Source organism: Muscardinus avellanarius (genome assembly GCF_963383645.1).
Source record: "Muscardinus avellanarius genome assembly, chromosome: 5".
NCBI classification, from domain to species: Eukaryota; Metazoa; Chordata; class Mammalia; order Rodentia; family Gliridae; genus Muscardinus; species Muscardinus avellanarius.
The window spans coordinates 36,255,303-36,275,753 of NC_137790.1; the positions used below are offsets into that span (position 1 = coordinate 36,255,303).

The window sequence follows — 20,451 nt, forward strand, 5'->3', positions numbered from 1 at the left end:
TCATAAAAATTTTTTTCATCAAATGATCTGCTTCATATTATATATTTATATGTGCTATTATATTAGCAAATAATCTGCACATTAAAAAGAAGAAAAAAGAGTACTCATATTATTTAAAACATTAAATATTGCTAAATTATTTCATTTTTATCCCATGACAACTGAATCATTCATTCACAATCACTTTATGCTTGGGTCATTAGTGAAAGAAAATAGAATGCCACAATAATTAAATTTATATTTGTTTATTGACCGACAATTTGGTGTTTATTATGCTGGTAGTTATATAAAAGAGTTCAGGGCTAGTGCTTGATAAATGTCAGTGAACATTTTAAGTACATGTTCACCATCAATTTCTTGAGAAGGAAATTTACTTTTTGAGCTCACTTTTTGAGCTCATTGCTGTTAAAAAAAATTATTAAAAAATAAATCAGCATTTCAAATAAGTAGCTCAATAAACTGATGCAGATATACCCAATCTAGTAAATTAAAAGCTATAACAGCAAGATCATTCAGGCTATTTGCTCTACTTGTGGCAAAATGTTATGCATTGCAATTCACATGGGAATACTGAGCCTTTGAAATGTGGTTAGTGGGGCAGAAGAACTGAATTCTTAATTGTATTTTACATTGATGTAAATTTAAATTTAAAACTGACATTCAATTACATTCTCATTCTTATGTATGTGGAGAGAGACTTTAGTGTGAGTCTACTTTTACTATTAAAAACTGTAGGAAGTTTAAATATATATCAAGTATTTCTGATAAAAAGTTAAACATCTGAATTGTGATGGGCTGTGCATGTAAAATATACACAAGATTGCAAGTCTTACTACCAACAAAACTAAAATGTCTTATTTTTAATTTTTGTGTGTATGGTAATGGGGATGGAACCCAAGGACATTCTACCCCTGACCAACATCACAGGGTCTCACTGTGTTGCAAAGGGACTCACTAAGTAGCTGAGGCTGATATTGCTGGATCAAATGGCAAGTTTGATCCCCAAACTACCAAACTAATGCATGCATACCTATGTTCATAGCTGCACAATTCACCATTGCCAAACTATGGAAACAGCCAAGATGCCCATCAACAGATGAATGGATTACAAAACTATGGGATATGTACACAATGGAATTTTACTCAGCCATGAAGAAAAACACAAGTATATCATTTAGAGGGAACTGGATGGAACTGGAAGACACTATGCTAAGTGAGATTAGTCAGTCACAAAAAATAAGAAATCAGATGCTTTCCCTAATATGCAAAGGCTAGGGAGAAATGGGTAACAGGAGGAACTCTAGATGAAGAAGGAGATCCTATAGAGGAGCAAATAAGGTAACCTAACTGATGGGATGGGAGAAGAGGGAAACTCTCTAAAGCACATAATGTACTTAAACAAACATATCAAAGTCAATCACTAAGCCAAGCTTGGGAAAGAGGGATGGGGAGGGAATAAGGTGGGAATCGGGTAAAGGCTAATTGGTGATGTGTGCATGTATGTCTACACAAGTCTTTTTATCCCATTAAGATGTATGACTATAATGCACACACACACACAAAAAAAAGTAGCCGAGTCTGGCTTAGAACCTGAGCAATCCTCCTGTCTCAGCCTTCCAAATGCTGGGATTACAAGCATGAGCCACCACGCCTGGCTCTTAGTTTTAATTGATAATTATATTGTTTTTCTACTGATTATGATTTGGAATTATACTTTGGATATCTGTAGTGAAGTAAAAAAAAGGTGTGTAGAATGCTTGATGAGCATGCACAAGGCCCTGACTTGGAGGGTGAGCGGTGGGGTTTAAAAAGCAGATGATAGATAACTTTTAATTATTCACATGACATTTAAAAATTTACCATCTTAGCAGAAATACTTTGAAATCATATTTTATTTTTCCTACTATCTTAAATATAAGTTTTTGAACATAACTTGGGGTTTTTTGAATGATTGGGTTCATTATGATCAATTACAATACTCCACAGCCTAATGATGCCCAGAGGGACAATTACAATGTGCAGAACTGTTTGCTGCTGCACCTTAGTGGCCTTACAATGCTGCGCTTTCAGTTCTGGTGTCTGATGCTGGTAGGTTTGCTCTCTCTACCACTGTTATCAGCGGCAACTTCTCAATACTATTACATGTTGATCCTGTGGGTCATTTCCACAACTGCTTCTGATTCTGTGCATCTTCCAAAAACAGCTAGAAATGCTTTTAAAAATAGTGTTAGCGTGCAGTAAACAAGGATCCTTAGCCATCATGGCTTACATTTTGGCTCATGAAAAAAAATATTATTACTGTCTTCATACCTCTTTAGCTGCCTAGCAACTCTATGGCCAAGATAATTATGACAATGATATTAATATAATGATCACATTGTAAATTATCAAAATCATAAGTTAGATACCATGATAATTGTCACAATGAATCCTTACAATCATGTGAGACTCACAAATTATAATCATATTTTACAGGGGAACCCAAATTAGAAAAATTAATCTGGCTATGATTATATGTTAGGAAGGGATGAATTAATATTTGAGCCCAGGCTGAATCCCATTCTCTATACTGTCTACAAAGTCAGGATCTATCTAATTTTTAGATCATTACAACTTAGATGTAAACTATTTAAACAATCAAAGTTTATTGAATTTTCCCCATGCAAATTTATTCAATAAACTTACATTTTGCTTTATTGAGTCTCATGTTAGAAGATACTTTGTTCATTTACCTATTTCTTTAAATCAGGGAGACACTATGCAATTCTATTAACAATAGCATACTGCTAGTTTAGGTTTATAAAATTCTAATTCTTAAAACAAAAATACTTGAATTATAATATTGTGATAAGCTATAAAAGTATTTTTGTCCTCATGACATTTGATTTACTTTTTAATTTATTTGAAAGTTGGGTAAAATTTCAAATTTTCACTGCATAACCACAGGCTGGAGTCTGGAAATAGCCTTAGTGGCCTGGGGATTTTATCCATTCTGTATGCAAATTCCTTTACTCTACACAGTGATTTTAAAATTTTAAGTTAATTGCATGATATTAAAAATGAGGATATTTCACATAAAACATGCTTTTATTTTCTTAACTGTAAGATATGTTGCTGAGGTTGTCCTTGATCCTATGATTCTCCTGTCTTAGCCTCTCAAGTACTGGAAGTACAAGCATACACCACTTTGCCCAGCTTAAAAACTGAAAGATATGGCTACACTGGTCTTCATTCTCATATGGAAATAAATGGCCAGAACATGAGTTGTGACAGCCTCAAACATGGACTATCTACAAGGATGTCAAAAAGAATCACTTGGCTTGGTTTCCCTCAGTAACCTGCCTGGTGTTGTGGGTCCTGCTTGCATCCTGTTGTAAAAATCTAAAAGTACAAATTCAATAGTTTACAGTCTTCTATATCCCATTGTGTCTCACATAAATAAAATCATAATTATATGATCTTTATATGTGAAACCAAGATTCAAATGTAAATCACTTGGCTGAATCTGTGTGGTAAAGGTTCCCAAACCACTTACTTTAAATTATGCCAGAACTTTAATATCTTAACTCTATATGGTATGTATGTATTATTTTTATTTTGGTTAAAATATCTTATATCCTTTTTTCCATCAAATTTAGTTGTAAATAAAATGTAACACTGCAAAAATCTGTAATATCACATACATAGTAAGCAAGACAGTGAAAAGTTTAAGAAAAATAACCTGGACATGGTGGCACACGCTTGTCATCCCAGCATTTGGGAGACTGAAACCAGAGGATCACAGTTTGAGGATAGCATTGTGTGGCCCACTACAACTTAGTGATACCCTGTTTCAAAAAAATAAAGAATAAAAAATCGAGAAGGGGGTGTAGCTTGGAGGTCAAATGCCCCTGGGTTCCATTCCCAACCCCGCCCCCCAAAAAAAAAGAGAAAAAAAGACCGAGGGGAAGAGATAAGTGCTACTTTAAGTAAAATATGTTCAACAGGAAAGAAATTTTAACTTTCATATTTAATAAGTAAACAAAAATGTATCACTAAAATTAATAAGCAAGCATATGTTTAGAATGTCACAAAGTATTAACTGTAATGGAGAAAAATTAGGAAGGATTAGACAATAGGGAATTAAGAGAATTAACAGAAAAGTAATTTTCTATCAGGTGGTCAGGGTTGAGAGATGCTTAAGAACAGTTATGATTATAATCACCATAGCTGTCATCACCTCTTAAAGACCAGGTGAGCTCACCTGCACAGCTAGTGGGAATTTTTCCTATTCTTAACACAACACTAAGGACACAGCTTCAGTTTCAGAAACATTGACTATTATACTGCTCTGTTTCCTAAAGCACTGTGGGATAGTGTTAATTATAGTTGTCCCCATGTTTTACTGATGCTTTCCATACACAAAATTTTGAAAGGCTTCACAAAGAAAAGCCTAATATTGTGGAGATATTTTAACATGGAAGGACACAATGAAATAAATTCTAATGCTAGCAGCTTTTCTTAAATACGATGAAAGAAAAAGACAAAAGATTGAAGATCCAAGAAACAACTCAATGTTATAAAATATGAAGGGGAAATTCAAATGCTAGAGAAAAACAGGCCTGATCACTAATCTAAATTAATGGAGGGGAAAGCTCTCAAAATGAATAATTTTTTATATTACTTATGAGTATTTTCAAATTTATGAGATACCTATATCCTATAAAAATAAGTGGTTCAATATTACATGGTTTATTTATCTGTAGCATAACACCAAGGAAATCATTCAGCTAGAAAACCATGAAATATCTCTTCATAACTTTAAAACTCCTAGTTCCTACCCAAGAAAATAAATATGCTTAAACAAGTTATTTTGTTCCACACAGATAAAAACAAAACAAAAAAGGCTGATTTCCCCATTTCTTACCTGTTTATTAAAAAATATCAAACAAAACTAGATATCATTATTATTATTATAGACAACATATAATTCACTGACTTAATGGATAACCATTTGAATAAATACCCTGAGACCATTTTCACAAACATGTGCCAATTTCTTAAGCTAAAGAAGCTGCTTTTAGGGCAATGGCAGCATTTTCAAATTTAGTATATATTGTAATACTTGAGAGTAAATTTAGATATGAGAAGTTGAATGTTATAGGTAAGACCTAAATACTCAAGATCCTCTTACAATATCCCTGTGTACCTTAATTTTAGACATGCGGGGAATAAATGAGGCAGATAATACCAGGAACAAAGTTTATACAAAGACAGTAAATCCCTACCCTTTTGCTGCACTCTGCATCAATAGAAGCCCTTCTGCTAGGCTGAATAATCTCATAAAGCCTATGAGAGAAGTTATATTTCTACTATTCAAACTCAATTTCAGACAGATTAGACTGATATGCCAACTTTCTTAATCTGTTATACAAAAGAGAATTAGTCTGTCTAAATTTTAAAGCAAACTCTACTTTCTTTGAAATAATAGATTTAACTGTTTTCCTTAATAAAGCTGAAATAACATTCTGGTTTACACAAAAAAGAAATAGTAAAAGGAACTAAAAACATACATTAATAAAACCATACGAGTTTTTACAGGATGCCCATGATGCTTAAAATTTGTAAATTATTTTTTAACACTTTTAATGAAGAACTGGTAACAAGTTACTGGGTTTTGTTTGTTTAACTGATACCTTCTCTGGAATACTTAACTCTTTGCTAAAACTACTTATTTTATTTATTTATTTATTTATTTATTTATTTATTTATTTATTGCAGTACTGGGGATGGAACCAAGAGGCATTCTACCTCCAAGCTACACCCCCAGTCCTATTTTTTATTCGAAACAGGGTCTCACAGATTTGCAAAGGGCTTTACTAAGTAGTTGAGCCTGTTTGCGAACAGTGATCCTCCTGTCTCAGCCTCCTGAATGCTGCGTTTACAAGAGTTCGCCACCAGGTGAACCACTTATTTAAATATAAAGAAAATAACAACTTCTTGACATGACATGTGGTAGATGCCCACTCAATATGATTGTTAATACATTTACTAAAAATAAATTGGAGAAATGGTTCCAACTTTGTATTTTGTTTTATTTGTTTTGTTTTGTTTTTGTGGTACTGGGGATGAAATCAGGGGCATTTTATGTCCGAGATACACTCCCAGTCCTAATATTTATTCTTTATTTTGAAACTGGGTATCACTGAGTTGTAAGAAATCTCACTAAGTAGCTGAGGCTGTGCATGAACTGAAATCCTCCTGTCTCACCTTCAAAATGCTGGAATTAAAAACACCATACCTGGATGGGTCCAAGTTTTCATTTGATGAACGTTAACCTTTATTTGCCATAACAATGGTCTATTTATTTATTTTTGTTTTTTGGTGGTACTGGGGTTCCTGGAAACCCTTCCACCTCCGGGCTACACTCCCAGACCTATTTTATATTGTTTTATTTGGAAACCGGGTCTCTAAAGCCAGCGAGGCTGGCTTCGAACCTGCGCGATCCTCCTGTCTCTGCCTCCCAAGCAGGGGGATTACAAGTGTGCGCCACCACGCCTGGCAACAATGATCTATTTAGTGCTCTGTTTTTCAGTTGTGTATTAGAAAAATTTCTCCATATATTCTTCCATATATATTTTTTCTGTAGCTATTTAATAATACATTAATTCATAAACTCATATATAAGAAATAATAATAGTAAAATAAAAATAAAATAATTAAGGTATGACTAAAGTTAAGGTCACTTTGAGATGTAATTTTTAATGTTTGTCCTTGCTGTAATAGATCAGTCATTGAAAAACACATATCTAAATAAGAGGACCAATAGCTGTCATTATGAAACTGTAAAACTCTTCTTTTTTACACTTCATTCATCATCTACCATCTCTAAAATTTAATTTCCTGTTTTTTGCTAATGTATAGTCATGTTAATTGAGTATTTTTTCCACCTAAACATATGATGATTCATTTATATTTATACCCAACGTGCTTAGGACATACTCAAATTCAAATAATTTTAAAAGATCTGCTAAAACTGCCTCAAAGATTTTTTGCCTACATAAATAATTTTTACATTAAAATCCATTCTAGCAATAAAATCATAATAATGAAAATTCCTCTTGCTGTTTTCCCCAAAATTTTTTAACCATAGCAGAACTTCTTTAAATGTAGTTATTTAAATTTAACTTTTAAAATGTCAACTATATCCACGAAGCATGGTGGTGCATGCTTGTAATCCTAGCATTCAGGAGGCTGAGAGGGAGGATCGTGGTTCGCAGACAGCCTCAGCTACTTAGTGAGGCTCTTTGCAACTCAGTGAGACCCTGTTTCAAAATAGGGCTGGTGGTGTAGCTTGGAGGTAGAATTCCCCTAAGTTTCATCCCCAGTGCTGTTAAAAAAAAAGTATATATATATATATATATATATATATATATATATATATATACACACACACACACACACACACACACACACACACATATATATATATCCACTATATCTTTAAAAAAGTGACCTTGTAGGTCTATTTTTCCAAAAATTCTGGTTAATGTTCATTTAAACATGGAATAAATACCAAAGGAAATAAAAACATACTAAAATAAAATATATATTTAGTAATACATCCTAGAAGATGTGCATGTCTAACTTTACCAGTTAATACCAAATTGTTTTCAAAAGTAGTTATATATATATATATACCCTTTGTATGCCATTTTCTCTACTCTTCTGGCCACTTTTAGTACAGGTTGAGTATTTCTAATATGAAAATCAGATATACGAAATGTACTAAAGCACAAATACTTTTGAGTACTGACACTTCGCAACAAGTGGAAAATTTTACATCTTGATATTACATTCCCTGTAATTATGAACTTTATGAAATAAAACTGGTCTGAAATAAAACTGTGTCTGAAAGGAACTCTAATTAGTCAAGATAAAAGTTTCTTTTAGTTCATAAGAAAACTATTATTGTCACATTATTAACAGGTAGTAATGGAATATAATTACACTAATTTTATGTTCAAATAGAAGTTTAAGGGTGAAAAAGAAGCATTGGCTCTACCATACTATCTCCTTTAAGATGAAACATCTCATCTCTGGAAGGAATATTCAACAAAGAAAATGTACGCATTTGACATTTTAGTAATGGTTAAAGCGTATTTGTTATTTAAGCTCAACAAATCTTCACTTATTCCATCAAGGGCATTTATATAGTGCCAAAGGAACATGTGAAAAGAATTTAAAACTGAGATTACCAAGTTACCATATTTTATTTCTCACCCTAGAAACTTCTGAAACTTATGGGTGACAGATTTGTCAAAAAGTTCTCTTTGCCAACTAAAGAAAGGACAACCCAATCTCTGTTATGAACTGTCATTAGTAATTTAGCAATGCTAGAAGGCAGTTCAGCCGAGTAGACAGAAAATTAAAACATGGGCAGCTCCTGATTGGAAATTTATTCATATCAGGTAATGAAATAGCACAGTCAGAATCTCTGGCATCACTTAGAGTGAGAGGTTTAATTCTGATAACTTTGATGATAGCACTTGAATCAGAGATTATAAATGGTGACAGGTTGTGACATATAGATAGGATGAAAACGAGCAACATCTCTACAGAAGTGATTCTGCATAAGATCAATTTTTTCAAACAGTATATATAATAATTTCAAAAATTATACAAAAGTTTTTGGATAAGCAGCATGTTATCATTTTATGTATATCTGTCAATGCATCCTAATATTAATCATTCTATCAAAGGTACAGGATGGAAAATATATTTAAGATATGCAATATAAATTATAGCTTCTAATTTCATCTGCATAGGAATCAGATTCAAATTTAAAGTAGAGTAGCTTTCATACAGAGATAGTGAAAGAAAAATTTAGTTTTTATGTATTTATATGAATGTAAGCAATACTCATTAAATGCATTCATATACAGCCAAATCACAGTATGTTATATATTATGTGTAAAGATAATATTTTTATTTTAAATTTTGTGTGCTTTTTATACTTTCTAATTTCCCACAATGGCATTATTACATTTTAAATGAAAAGTATATTTTAATAAAATTGTCTATTTTAGACATAATTCTATACAACAGAAATATGACTTAATTAAATAATATTTCCACCAGGGCAGTCATTTCAAAATATTTCTTTTTTTGTCATTGCATTTTCTATTTTTTAAAATTTTTTTATTGGTGCATTGTATTCATACATCTTAATAAGATGTAAGATGGTGGAGAGGTACATGCACACATTACCCAATTAGCCCTTACCCAGTTCCCATCCCATTCCCTCCCCCCTTGCACCTTCTCATATATATTTCTTTTAAATTTGTGAAATAAACTGTTCATGGTATGTGACTAAAGCTTGTTAGAGAAATTTTAAAACATCATTTCAAAATTATTTAGGACACATTCCATTGAAAGGTGTGAACCTTGTTTTGTTTTGTTTTTTTTCCTTAAATCTATGATTGTTTGACCAATCATTTACAGCTAAAATAATGCTGGCAGTTTCCAGACCCAGACCCTGTGAAATGCTGTTCTGCACCTTATGTCTGTTGAGACTCTCACTCTTGTGAGAAAGCCCACGTATTATGTGGAGTGGGCTCTACAGAGAGGAACTGAGGCCCTCTGGCCCAAAGCCATGTCCTAGCTGACAACCAGCACCACTGTCAATCAGGTGAGTCAATCTCCCCAAAGATGCTGTACTCCTTAATTTAGACATCCTAGCTGATGTACATGAAGAGCTGTTCTTACTAAAGTATGCTCAAATTGCAAATTTTGAAAGAAAGTAAACACTTCCTGTAGTCTAGTAGTACCTAAGGTTTGAGGAAGTCTGATAAACAGCAACAGATAAAATATAGAGTATTAATATTATCATGAATGCTAAGATTATAAGGATGGCTTTAATGGTACAGTAAAGCAAGATGAGAAATAGATAAATAGAAAAGAATAACGTGTTAAGTTTCATTAAGTAAATATAATTATATCAATAAGTTTTCTAAGTTTAATATGTAACTGAGACACTAATTGAAAGAGTTTTAAAACCTTTAATGCTTTATATATTGATAAGCCCAAATATTATGAATTATTGGTTTAAACTGTGTTATATACACTGGCTTTGCATGATTCTACTTATATTGTTTAATAAGGCATAATTAATAGTACTAATAATATAAAGCTGTACAGAAAATTCTAATTCTATAAATATTGGAAAATTTAGAAATAGAACATGACAAGAGTACATTTTGATGAACTTATGTTTACATAGGACTAAGTATGAATGACATAGTAAATATGTTTTAAATGTTCATAGTTCAATAGACTAGTCATAATAAAAACCATAATACATATTATTTACCAAAAGTATTCACCTGAAAGATAAGTAATTAATTCACTAAAAATGAAATTAAGAATTAATTAAAATCTTTAAGTCTGTCTTCATTTCTGTAATACAAATGTTCTTGAAAATTATTATTCATAATCCCTTTTTTAAAAATTAGATAAGTTTAAATGCACTTTAAGAGATCATAGTACAGTGAAATACACTATAAGAAATATTTTGATAGAATAAAAGAATTGCTTATAACAAAAATCTATCCACTTAAAGCATTTCTTTTTAGGGTATAACTCTACAGAGAATTAATTTAGAATATTAAATCTACCATTTATTTGTTATAAGGTTCAATTCAAAAGGATAAAGTCAATCCTAATTTGTCCAAAACTGAACCACAGTTCATACATCAAGTCATATTTCTTAGGCACATTCTACTTCTGTAAGATTTACTCAGTATTCACAAACTAAGCACAAGTTCTATCCTTCTTGCGTTAAATCTACGGCATAAAAATCATTACTCAAAATGGTAGGAGAAATACAAAATGCCTTCATAAAGGGATTTATATTAGACCCCAAACTCTGTCTCCTTTTATAAGAAAACACCTGAGAATGAAAATGATTAATCGATTTGTACCAGAGTGAAGCTAAGCCTGGAACCCTGCCACCCTCTTGTGTCTTTTCTCATATATTATGCTGCCATATTTGACATGAGTGATTCCTATATGGTAATGAAATATAACATAATGTATGATATTAAAAAAAGAGTGTAGCAAAACAATTTCTTTTATAAGTCATCCAATTTATGTTGAAAAATGTGAACTCTGCAATTTACAAAAATATAATTTTTCTATACTGCCTATTTTCCAGGTAGGTGTATGTTTATGTATGATACACTATCCACAAGAAAATTCATTAAGAGTTTTTTAAGAATACTTAAAAAAATTAGTTATACAGCTGGTCGTGGTGGCATACACTTGTAATCCCAATACTTTAGAGGCTGAGACAGGAAGATCACAGGTTTGCAGCAAGACTCATCTATTTAGTGAGGTGCTTCACCATTTAGTGAAACCCTGTTTCAAAAATAAAAAGAAAAATGGGCTAGGCATGTAGCTTGGAGGTAGAATGCCCCTGGGTTCCATCCCTAGTACCACAAAATAAATAAATAAATAAATAAATAAATAAATAAATAAATAAATAAATAAGAAAATAAAGGTTAGTAATGTAGGTTGAGCAGCACTTACCTAAAATGTTTAGGGCCAAAAGTATTTCAGATTTATGATTTGGGGGGACTTTAGTATATTTGTGCATATAATGAGACATCTTGAAAATGGAAATCAAATCTAAACAGAAAATTCACTTATGTTCCACATACATGATTTTTATACACATAGCCTGAAGGCAATTTTATGTGATATTTTTGGTATGCCTGCATTTTGACTGTGACCCATCATATGCAATTAGATGGGAAATTTTCCACTTGCAAAATCATGCCAGCACACAAACAGTGTGGGGTGATTCAGATTTCAGATTTTCAAATTAGGAATATTCAATCTGTATATTACTTAGAACTATGCTAGTTTTAATATGAGTGAATTTTATTTACTTTTATTTTCATTATATATATTTTTTTCTTTTTACGGTACTGCCAATGGGTGAAACTCAAGGGCATTCTAACTTTGACCTACACCCTCAGTCCTATTTTTTATAATTTACTTTGAAACAGGGTCTCACTAAGTTGCAAAGGGCCTCACTCAGTAGCTGAGGCTGGCCACAAACTGCTATCCTCCTGTCTCAGCCTCCCGAATGCTGGGATTAAAAGCTTGCAGTCGCCACACCCTGCATTTTCATTATACTTTTACTTGTGATAAATAATGGATCTTATTCAAACGTAATTTTGTTTGCTTTGTAGTTTTTGCCATATTTTGTGATTTAATCACTAAAGCTTTCTTTTTACACGTTAAATTATGCATTATAGTCTCACATCATAATGTAAATCACAGTGATAGTGACATACATACATAGAACACTTGGGCTATTTGGGTGGTCAAAGAGGTTAGAGATGCGTTTAATCTTAACAGTTTCAACACTAAATGTTACTTTACTCATCCCTTATGCAGAGTATGTGCTGACAAGTGTTAGTGTCATTACAGTTATGAGTTAGTAGTTTACCTGCAATCAAAATCATAGTAACACAACTAAGATATTAAAGCATATAGTGTTATTTTAACAAATGGCCTACTTAAAATATCTTTACTAAAAGATATGCCATGGCTAAGCAAATCTCATAAGATGGTCTTTTAGATATTAAAAATGATTGATGTAAAGAAATTAACAAGCATATTTTAAATAAAGATTTGTAAAACTGAAATTGAATGCAATTTACCACATCACATGAGCACATGTGATATACAAAAGTAAAATTCCTCATATAATTTTTTTTTGTGGTACTGAGGGTGGAATCCAGGAGCTTTCTACCTCCAAGCTATACTTCCAGGCCTATTTTATATTTTATTTGGAAACAGGGTCTCAGTAAGTTACTCAGAGCCTCACTAAGTAGCTGAGGCTGGCTTCGAACCTGTGTGATCCTCCTGTCTCAGCCTCCCAAGGGTGGGGATTACAAGCATGTGCCACCATGCCTGGCTCCTCATATAATTTTTAAGTAACAAATTAAGTATACTAATTAACAGTGATAGAATATATACGCAATGAATTTGGTGAAATTCCTTGAAATCATTTTAAGCAAAGAAAATATTTTCACATCATTTGTACCTACCTGGAGTAGGCAAATAATCTGCTGTCCCAAAGATCATGAGTTCCTCTCGGTCCAGAATGAAAATAACAGGAATCAGTCCCATCAAACATATTTAATCCATCTTCTGAGTTTTTTGAAGCATGGCTGTGTACCACATCTAAGAGGACTATGATACCCATTGAATGAGCTGTGTCAATTAGTTCTTTCAGCTCTCCAGGTGTTCCATAACGACTAAAGGTTAAAAATAAAAAAGCACAGCAAAACAACATTAATTTAAAGCAAATAGATAAGCATTTTTTAGTTGTTGTTGTTATTTTTGTAGTACTGGAGGCTAAATCCAGGACCATGGATGCACTAGGAAAGCACTTTACCACAGAGCTACAACCCTAGCCTATATCTAGTTAATTATATACCAATCATTTTACTAAGCAAGTACTAGATACTTTAAATATGAAAATACAGAATAATATATTCAGTTCAAAGTTGAGTACTTATTCATTATTAAGAAAATTTAAAAAGCCTTATATAATAATTTAATAACCTATTAAATACAGGTTTTTATTATAACCAAAATTCAGATTTTAAGCATGCAAAAATTTTAACACTGTTTCTCTATCTTCCTAACATCTGATTTCCATCTCCAAACCTAGCCAGTCATGGTGATTCATACTTATATGCCTTTTTAAACCTGGATAAAATCTCAACATTATCATATTCCATAGGATCAATTTTGTCTTTTAAATAACTGCCTTTTATTATTTTGATCTCCCTTTCTTAATAAGACCATATGTTCTTTGAGGGCAGGAGCTATGGGCACTTTGTTTCTCTTGGTTTAGTATAACGTTTAATAAATAGCAAGTTTCCTAATGTACAACTGAATTAAGCAGTAAGAGTTATTTTTTTCAAAATATAAACATGATCAACTATACTGATCATCCTATACTAAAAGTCATATTATGTTCCCACTGTTCTCAGGATGAAGACTGCTGCATTAATTATGTCCTACTGCACTATCTACCCTTACTTTATCGAGTAACATCCGATTATCTTACAACATTCTATCCCTCTTTTTCCTTATCCCAGCAACATAGCCATTTTCCCATTCATTGAATTGCATGTTCAATAAATGAACAGCCTTAACATTTTAGTCATTAATTTCTTTGTTGATGAAATACTTATTGAGTTATCTGCCATGTGACATGAAATCTTCTATGCTCTAGAGATAGAGCAGTGAACAAAATAAATAGCTCTGTCCTTACAAAATTTATACTCTCATTAGAAGACTAATAAATAAGAAGGAGTATCACACAGAAATAGGTGCTATAAAGAAAAATTAAGAAGAGAGTTTCGTAGAAATGCCAAGTTTTCTACTCTAAATTGTGTCATTAGTGAATTGTCATTGAAAGGACAATATTTGAGCAAGCAAGAAAAAATGGCATACGAATAATGAAGGGGAAGAATGTTCAAAGAAGAAGAGATGGTAGGGATGTGGGAACAGGGACAGGAATGAACTAAGAGCAGTTGAAAAAAGTGACAAAGAGCTGAAAAACAGTCAGCCAGGACCCAGATAAGCAGGGCCATATGAGCCAAGCCTAGGCCTTTGCCTTCCATTCTTCATGAGGTGGAGTCATTAGAAGGTTCTGGGCAAAAGAGTGAGAAGATCTGATGTTTACTTTAAAATGATTACTCTGACTTGGTTATTTGTTTTTTCAGTGTAAAGTTTTAAGTTCTCTATCAGAAGGATAACTAGCAAAGGTCATCTCCTATACTGTAGGCTTTCTCTTTAGAGTCCTGATGGTTTCCTTTGATGAACAGAAACTTTTTAGTTTGACGCCATCCCACTTATTATTTTAATTTCCTAAACTTTCAGTGTCTTGTTGAGAAAGTCTCTACCTGTGCCTATATGTTTGAGTGGTGGAACTATGCCCTCCTCTTGTATCTTTAATTAATTTCCAAGTCTTTGACTCATCTTGTGTTGACTCTTCTGCAGGGTTAGAAGTAAGGATTTGGTTTAATTTTTAGAACTAGATAGTCAGTTTTCCCACTATCCTTTGTTTAAAAGTATGTATGTTTTCAAATGTACATGGTCTGGCACCTTTTTCAAAAATGAATGGGCAACTGAATTATATAGACACTTTGCAAAAAGATACAAATGGACAATTAATAAATGAAAAAATGTTCGACATCATTAGCAATCAGGGAAATGAAAATCAAAACTATACTGAGATTCCATCTAACCTCAATCAGAATGGCAATCATCAATAAGTAAAAAATAAATATTGTCCAGGATGTGGGAAAATTGGAACTTTTCTACACAGATATCTATAGTGCCTGAACTAATTTGTAATCTGATATCTGTTTAAAGATGGAAGTGGGATGGTGAGGAGGAAGGGGCATCAAGTGCTGTGTGCATTCATATCACTTGTCAACATGATTTACCTTATGATGTGAGACTCTAATGCACCAATAAAAACATATAAAAATGATTACTCTAGCCATGGTACAGAAAACAGATGTGTGAATTATGAGAAAGTAAGGGAAAGTAGTACAAGAAAAAAAGAGGAACAAGTTAAGAGCTATTGAAATAATACTGGTAAAAGTGAATAGCAACTTGGACCAGGCTGGTAGCAGTGAGGACAGGTAAGAAGCCTGATTTGGGAGATGCACTGAAGTGACAGATGGCTAGGTTTTGTAATAGCTAAAGTGTAGGGGGGGACAGAAATGGAATAGTCAAGTAAAATGCCATGATTTTAGTTTTAATAAGAGGAAGATGGAAATATCCTTTATTGCATTAGAGAAGATGGCAGAAAAGGAAGGTAGAAGATAATAAATTTAATTTTGAATATGTTGTATATATTAGATATTCAGGGGTCAAATACATACTGTCTAAAGTTCCCAGAGGTATTAGACACTTAAATTTGAGAGGTGGAATAGTCTGTGTACTAAAGCTGTAAGAAAGAACAGATGAGAATAAGATTTATGAATTTAGTAAAAGAAACTATTCAGGGCAGGTGTGGTGGTACACACTGTTAATCCCAGTACTTGGGAGGCTGAGAGAGGAGGATCACAGGTTCAAGGTCAGTCTCAGCTACTTAGTGAGTCTCTGTTTCAGAAATAAAAGAATTAGAGCTGGATGTGGAGGTGCACACCTGTAATCCCAGTGCTTGGGAAGATGAGACAGAAGGACTGAACAGGTTCAAAGCCAGCCTCAGCTAATTAGTGAGGCCCTCTGCAACTGAGACCTTGTTTCCAAATAAAGTATAAAATAGGTCTGAGAGTATAACCCAAATGTAGAAAAGTCCCTGGGTTCCACCCCGAGATATATACATACATACATACATATATACATACACACACACACACACACACACACACACACACACACACACACACACATATATGTGGCTGAACGTATAGCTTGGAGGTAGAATGCCCCTGGGTTCCATCCCCAGTACCGCAGAAAAATAAATTAATTTTATTTATAGGTTTGTTTTTTTTTGGTGGTATTGGGGTTCATGGAAGCCCTTCAACCTCCAGGCTACACTCGCAGACCTATTTTACATATCTTTTTAATTTGGAAACAGGGTTTCTTAAGCCAGCAAGGCTGACTCCGAACCAGAGCAATCCTCCTGTCTCCGCCTCACAAGCACAGGGATTACAAGCATGTGCCACCATGCCTGGCCTTTATTTATGTATTAATACATAGGTAGGGCTGGGGGTGTAGCTCAGAGGTAGAAAGCCACTGGATTCAATCCCCAGTTCCGCAAAATAATAAAAAATTATAATAAAGAAAGAAACTATTCAGTTTCTATTAAGTCTGTTCACTTAAAATAGGCTACAAAATAACACTGTGTAAAATGTGAAAGTTCATTTTTAAAAATTTTTATTCAATATAGATACAAGTAAGACTTCCAATTTACCTTGAAGCTGCAAAGAAGCTTGTGATTTGGTACCCAAAACTGGCATAATAAGCATGCTCCATGATTGCCATCAACTGAATACAGTTGTATCCTACATAAATAAAGGTCAAATAGAAATTTAAAGCCACATCAAAAAATTAATGAAAAAGTATTCTATTCTAAAGGTAAAAATATTACAAATAAAGCAGAAGCTTTGATCATCTACAAAATATCTACTACTTAACATTACTTGCTTAATCTGACCTAACAAAAATCAGACATTTAGTTTCTTATGGTTATGCTATACTCTAGCTATTTAAAATGTCTCCATTTTAACAAGTGATAAATGATATGCATATTTACTCTTAATGTGGCTTTGGAATATAAAGATGACAATCTGCATATGCTAAACTTCATTCATACTTGTAATATCTATATTGTAAATTAGGAAAGATAATTAAAAGTAACTGATTAAATGATATAAACCTTTTATTTTTCTCTTAATATTTAAGCAATTTTAACATGTAGTATAAGAAATATCACCACAGTTATTTCTTCTATAAAGTAACTTCTGGATAGTTAGCATCAATGAATCTACTTTACACTATTTTTCTCGCTTAAAAAAATCATATTTGTATGTGCATAGACAGAGACACATATGCTTTCATACCCTTTTTCCATCTGAAAATATATATACTAGGAGTAAATGAATTGACTGAATATAAGTTATGTATTTTTGAAATCCAAAGCATTTAAAATAATTTACTATAAGTAAATAATCAGAGGAAAAGAAATGTTTGTTGTTAAAAAAAATGAATAAAAACAGATGATGAGGTTTTTTCTTCTTCAAAATACAATTTCATTATTTCCCAAACATTTTAAGTTACATTCCTATAACATACATAAAATATTCTATTTTTAATGTATAATACATATACTTTATAAACATTATTAGCATATTACCTTTATAACTGTATTACCATACTGAAAAGTTATTACAACTATTCTTTTTATTATAAAACATAAAATCACTTCTAACAGGCTGATAGAAATATTTTTCTCAGATTATATAAATCAATTATAACATGTCATATAACAAAATTTAGAATTTATAGTTTATTTATTTACTATATAATAAGAGCAATTATGACCAGACACCATACATTTCATTTTATTCCTAATTTTATATCATAAATTATACCTGGATTCATTTTAATTCTAATTACTCAGCTAAGTAGACACAAAGGTGAATTAAGAGAGTCCTTATGCAGCTGAACCTTCTGTAAAAATGAGGTCATAAATAATTTATTACTGTATAATGTGAATGCATAGTGATTTAATACAATATATATTAAGTATAACTACTATTTAATTTCCCATATAAATTAATTTCAGTTTGGGGAATTTTAGTTTCAGCATAATTAAGATAGATAAGTTGGACACATAACCAAAAAAAATTTTTTTTGTGGTACTGGGGGTGGAACTCAGAGGCTTTCTACCTCCCAGCTATACTCCCAGCCCTATTTTATATTTTATTTTTGAAACAGTGTCTCACTAAGTTGCTGAGAGCCTCACTAACTAGCTGAGGCTGGCTTCGAACCTGCGTGATCCTCCTGTCTCAGCCTACCAAGTGTGGGGATTAAAAGCCTGCGTCACCACGCCTGGATTTAACAATAATTTGTAAACTTTTCCTCTAACCAAAATCTATTGAACTCCCTGGCAAAAGAAGTATGAGCAAATGTAATTAACTTCCTGTCTAGATACTGAAAAAGGTGTTCCATGAAATGTGATATATTACAAAAGCATTACATATGAAAATAAAAATAACAGCCATATTGCATATTGAATCAGTAATTCAGCAATGTATTTATTTGTTCTCTTAGTTGTTCATATAAAGATAGTTTGTAGCAGGGAATGGTGGTGCGCTCTTGTAATCCTGGTATTTGGGACCAGAGACCAGAGGATTGTGTTTCATGTACATGCTCAACTACTTAGCAAGGCCGTTTGCAACTCAGTGAGACCCTGTTTCAAAAATAAAGAGACTAAAAATTAGGGCTGGGGCTGTAGATCGGAGGTTCAATGCCCCTGGGTTCCATCCCCATCAAAAAAATAAAAATATAAAAATTAAAAAATAAAGATAGTCTGTGTCACATGAACTGTGAACACAACTCACACATCACAACAAACACATGAACATCACATTACGTCTCACACAGGTGTCCCACAAATGTTTGTTTAGTAAATCATCAAAACAGGATTTATACAATGTCTATGAAACAAAATGAGTTGCAGGTGCTTTATATATAAAATATAAGATTTTTCCCTACCACAGTAAAATTAACAGGCTATGATCAATGAGCACTTCAATTGATAAAGGTTATCTCCTAAAAAAAAGTAATTATGCTAATATGTTTATCTATGATTTTGGAAGCCATCAGTTCACATTACTTAAAATTGAAATTAGAGTAATATCTTAAATCCTTATTCTCTATATTATTTCTAGGCTATCACTATTACAGGGCAATTTGAGAAGCCTAAAATAAAATGCATTTCTATTACACATTTAATCTCTTAACACAAAAAGAGACACTTGTAATTAGCTTTTCTAATAAGAGAACAGACTCATTAAAATTTTATCTGAATAAAAATCACAGTTATAACTTACCAAGGTTTTTGATTCTTGGTAGTACACTGCATGTAAAATGTTTATAAGAAGCTACTTTCCCTTCATGGGAAGAAATTCCCACGTGAGATTCATAAATTCTTAGACTTCTTGGCTTCTTTGGTCTGGAATGCTGAAACTACAAAATATAAAATACATGCAAAATTAAACTAAAATTTCAGGTATGACACCAAGTGACCGAGCCTGTTAAGTGAAATGGTTAAATACTTGAGAGTATTCTCATATATAAAAGACATTGGCCACATTTATTATATTTTCTTTGGGAAAATTATTTTTAAAATCTTGATAATTGACCTATTTTTGTAGAAAAAATAGGTAATGGTATATGCCTTATCTCTGAGTAAAGAAATTTATTTTAGCTTAAGCCTTAGAAAAACACGAGAGTCATGAAATGCATATGTAATTACCAAATACAAAGTATTTTAATATGCTTCAATATCTTAAATAGAAAAATGAGATCAGAGACACATATAACACTTGTCAATAACATAGTCATTAAAAGTACCATAATTAATACATTTATGAGATAGCCTTACCAATTTCCTCTTTATAAAGATACAGATTCTGCTTCAAAACCAAGTCAATGAGAATTATTAATCTCTGGAGATTATAATTATAAAACTGGAGAGTTTTGATATATTGAAAATTTTAGCTTAAAAAATTAGTATCCTTTATAAAACAGTATGTACAGATTTAGTATTTTCCCTAGCCTCAAAAATAGTATCAAACAAAAACTTAGTTTTACATTTTATTTGCTACAGATGATGAACATTGATATATGTATAGCTTA

General features: G+C 32.3%; 1 protein-coding gene across 1 annotated transcript in view; it reads right to left on the minus strand.

The window, feature by feature from the left end:
• Window positions 1-20,451, minus strand: part of GBE1 (1,4-alpha-glucan branching enzyme 1) — a gene marked incomplete at both ends in the record, with an annotated part of 270,361 nt that overhangs the window by 111,346 nt on the left and 138,564 nt on the right. The window contains 3 exons of the mRNA XM_080696262.1: window positions 13,101-13,310; window positions 17,000-17,090; window positions 19,644-19,779. Coding sequence (XP_080552388.1) covers window positions 13,101-13,310; window positions 17,000-17,090; window positions 19,644-19,779 — 437 coding nt within the window. The remainder of the gene's footprint in view (window positions 1-13,100; window positions 13,311-16,999; window positions 17,091-19,643; window positions 19,780-20,451) is intronic.